The following is a 1357-nucleotide window of genomic DNA, read 5'->3' as shown; positions in this document are numbered from 1 at the left end:
TAAGTTTGCGCTCACCTAGCAACCACCCGGTATGGGTGATATTGATCGGTGCAGGCAGTTGGGCGAATACAGGGGCATTTTCCGTACGGAGCGTGACCTTGAATTGGGCCAGTCTGGGGTCAATGGAGGTGTCCACGCCTCTCGCGACCACCCCCCAAGTGCGTTTCCGGATCTGGACCTTGTCGCCAAAGGCTCGGGTCCAGGCTGACTTGCGGGTCAATTGATCCACGTCGTCAACGGTGCTGCAGAGTAGGGCCATGTCTCCGCTAGGGAGGACACGGACTGCAGCGAAGCGCCGGTGGGAGATGGTCGGCTCTTGAAGCGATTGAACCGCTTGATTGGCGCGCTTGACAACCTCATCGAGGTGTCGGCGCAGAGGGTTGATCACCTCGCTATCAGTGCGTTCGAGGTAGATCTCGAGATCTTCTTGGGCCGGGTACGGGGTCAAAGGAGTGCTGTTGCCGCTTGACAGGCTGAGGCTTGGAACTGTAGGGGGGTGCGAAGGCACCTTGCGTCCCCAAGCGTGGACATAGGACTCGGAGCTGCTGCTCCCAGTCACGTGACCAAAGCTCATCGAGGTTTTCAGGATGCGAGATCCAGGGGGTGAGGGAGCGCAAATGGCCTCAATCAGGCGGTTAGTGTTGCTTTTGGTCGTCAAGACCTCACGGGAGGTTTGAGACACTTCTTTTTGTGTCTTTTCCATGTGTGATTCGACGCGGGCGAGGCGATGCGCGAGGGCCTCGATCGTGGGTGCCTTGTGGACTCGCTGCGCGAATCCAATGAGGGCATCCAGAATCTGGTGAGTAAGGCCCGGCGGCAGGCCTGATTCAACCTTTTCAGCATGCTGTTTAATTGCTGTGAGGTCTTTGGCGATGGTGGTCGCATATGCGCGTATATCAGGATCTTCTTCGAACCGTGGTTCAGGCCACGGGAGCCCCTTTTTGCTCTTCTTCGCGCCCATGGTTCAACCACGGGGTTTGAAGAGGAGAGATTTGAGATAGGGGATAGTTGAGAGGTCTATTATAATTGAGATTCCTTCCCGCAGTACTTTTTACCTGAGGGGGTGCGTTTTCATCGGTGCGCGAGTTTTTTTATTTATTTTTTTTATAAATTTATTTTAAATTTTTATAATTTTTTTTTCTATTCTTAACATATCTTAATTTAATTTTAGAATTATTATTTTATTTTTTAGAATTTCTTTTTAATTATTTCTATTATATTTTAATTTCTACAAAATATTCAATTCTTAATTTAAATCCTTATAGCTTATTATTTTCAAATTATTATTTTAAAATATTAGATTATATTAGATTTTATTTTTTAATAAAGAATTATTAATATTTTAATTTATATTATA

General features: G+C 46.8%; 1 protein-coding gene across 1 annotated transcript; it reads right to left on the bottom strand.

Annotated features, from left to right (window-relative positions):
* Positions 1–233: 233 nt before the first annotated feature.
* On the bottom strand, positions 234–1091 carry BGW36DRAFT_411721 (uncharacterized protein; the record flags this gene model as incomplete). Its single annotated transcript, XM_046219180.1, has 2 exons — positions 284–1091; positions 234–242 (listed from the first exon to the last, which is right to left on the bottom strand). Exons 1-2 carry the CDS (start codon positions 959–961, stop codon positions 234–236), a joined length of 687 nt encoding a protein of 228 aa, XP_046067184.1. The 5' UTR covers positions 962–1091.
* Positions 1092–1357: the final 266 nt, after the last annotated feature.

Source organism: Talaromyces proteolyticus, assembly GCF_021365285.1.
Source record: "Talaromyces proteolyticus strain PMI_201 chromosome Unknown BGW36scaffold_13, whole genome shotgun sequence".
NCBI lineage: Eukaryota > Fungi > Ascomycota > Eurotiomycetes > Eurotiales > Trichocomaceae > Talaromyces > Talaromyces proteolyticus.
This window is presented reverse-complemented; position numbering and strand designations above follow the sequence as displayed.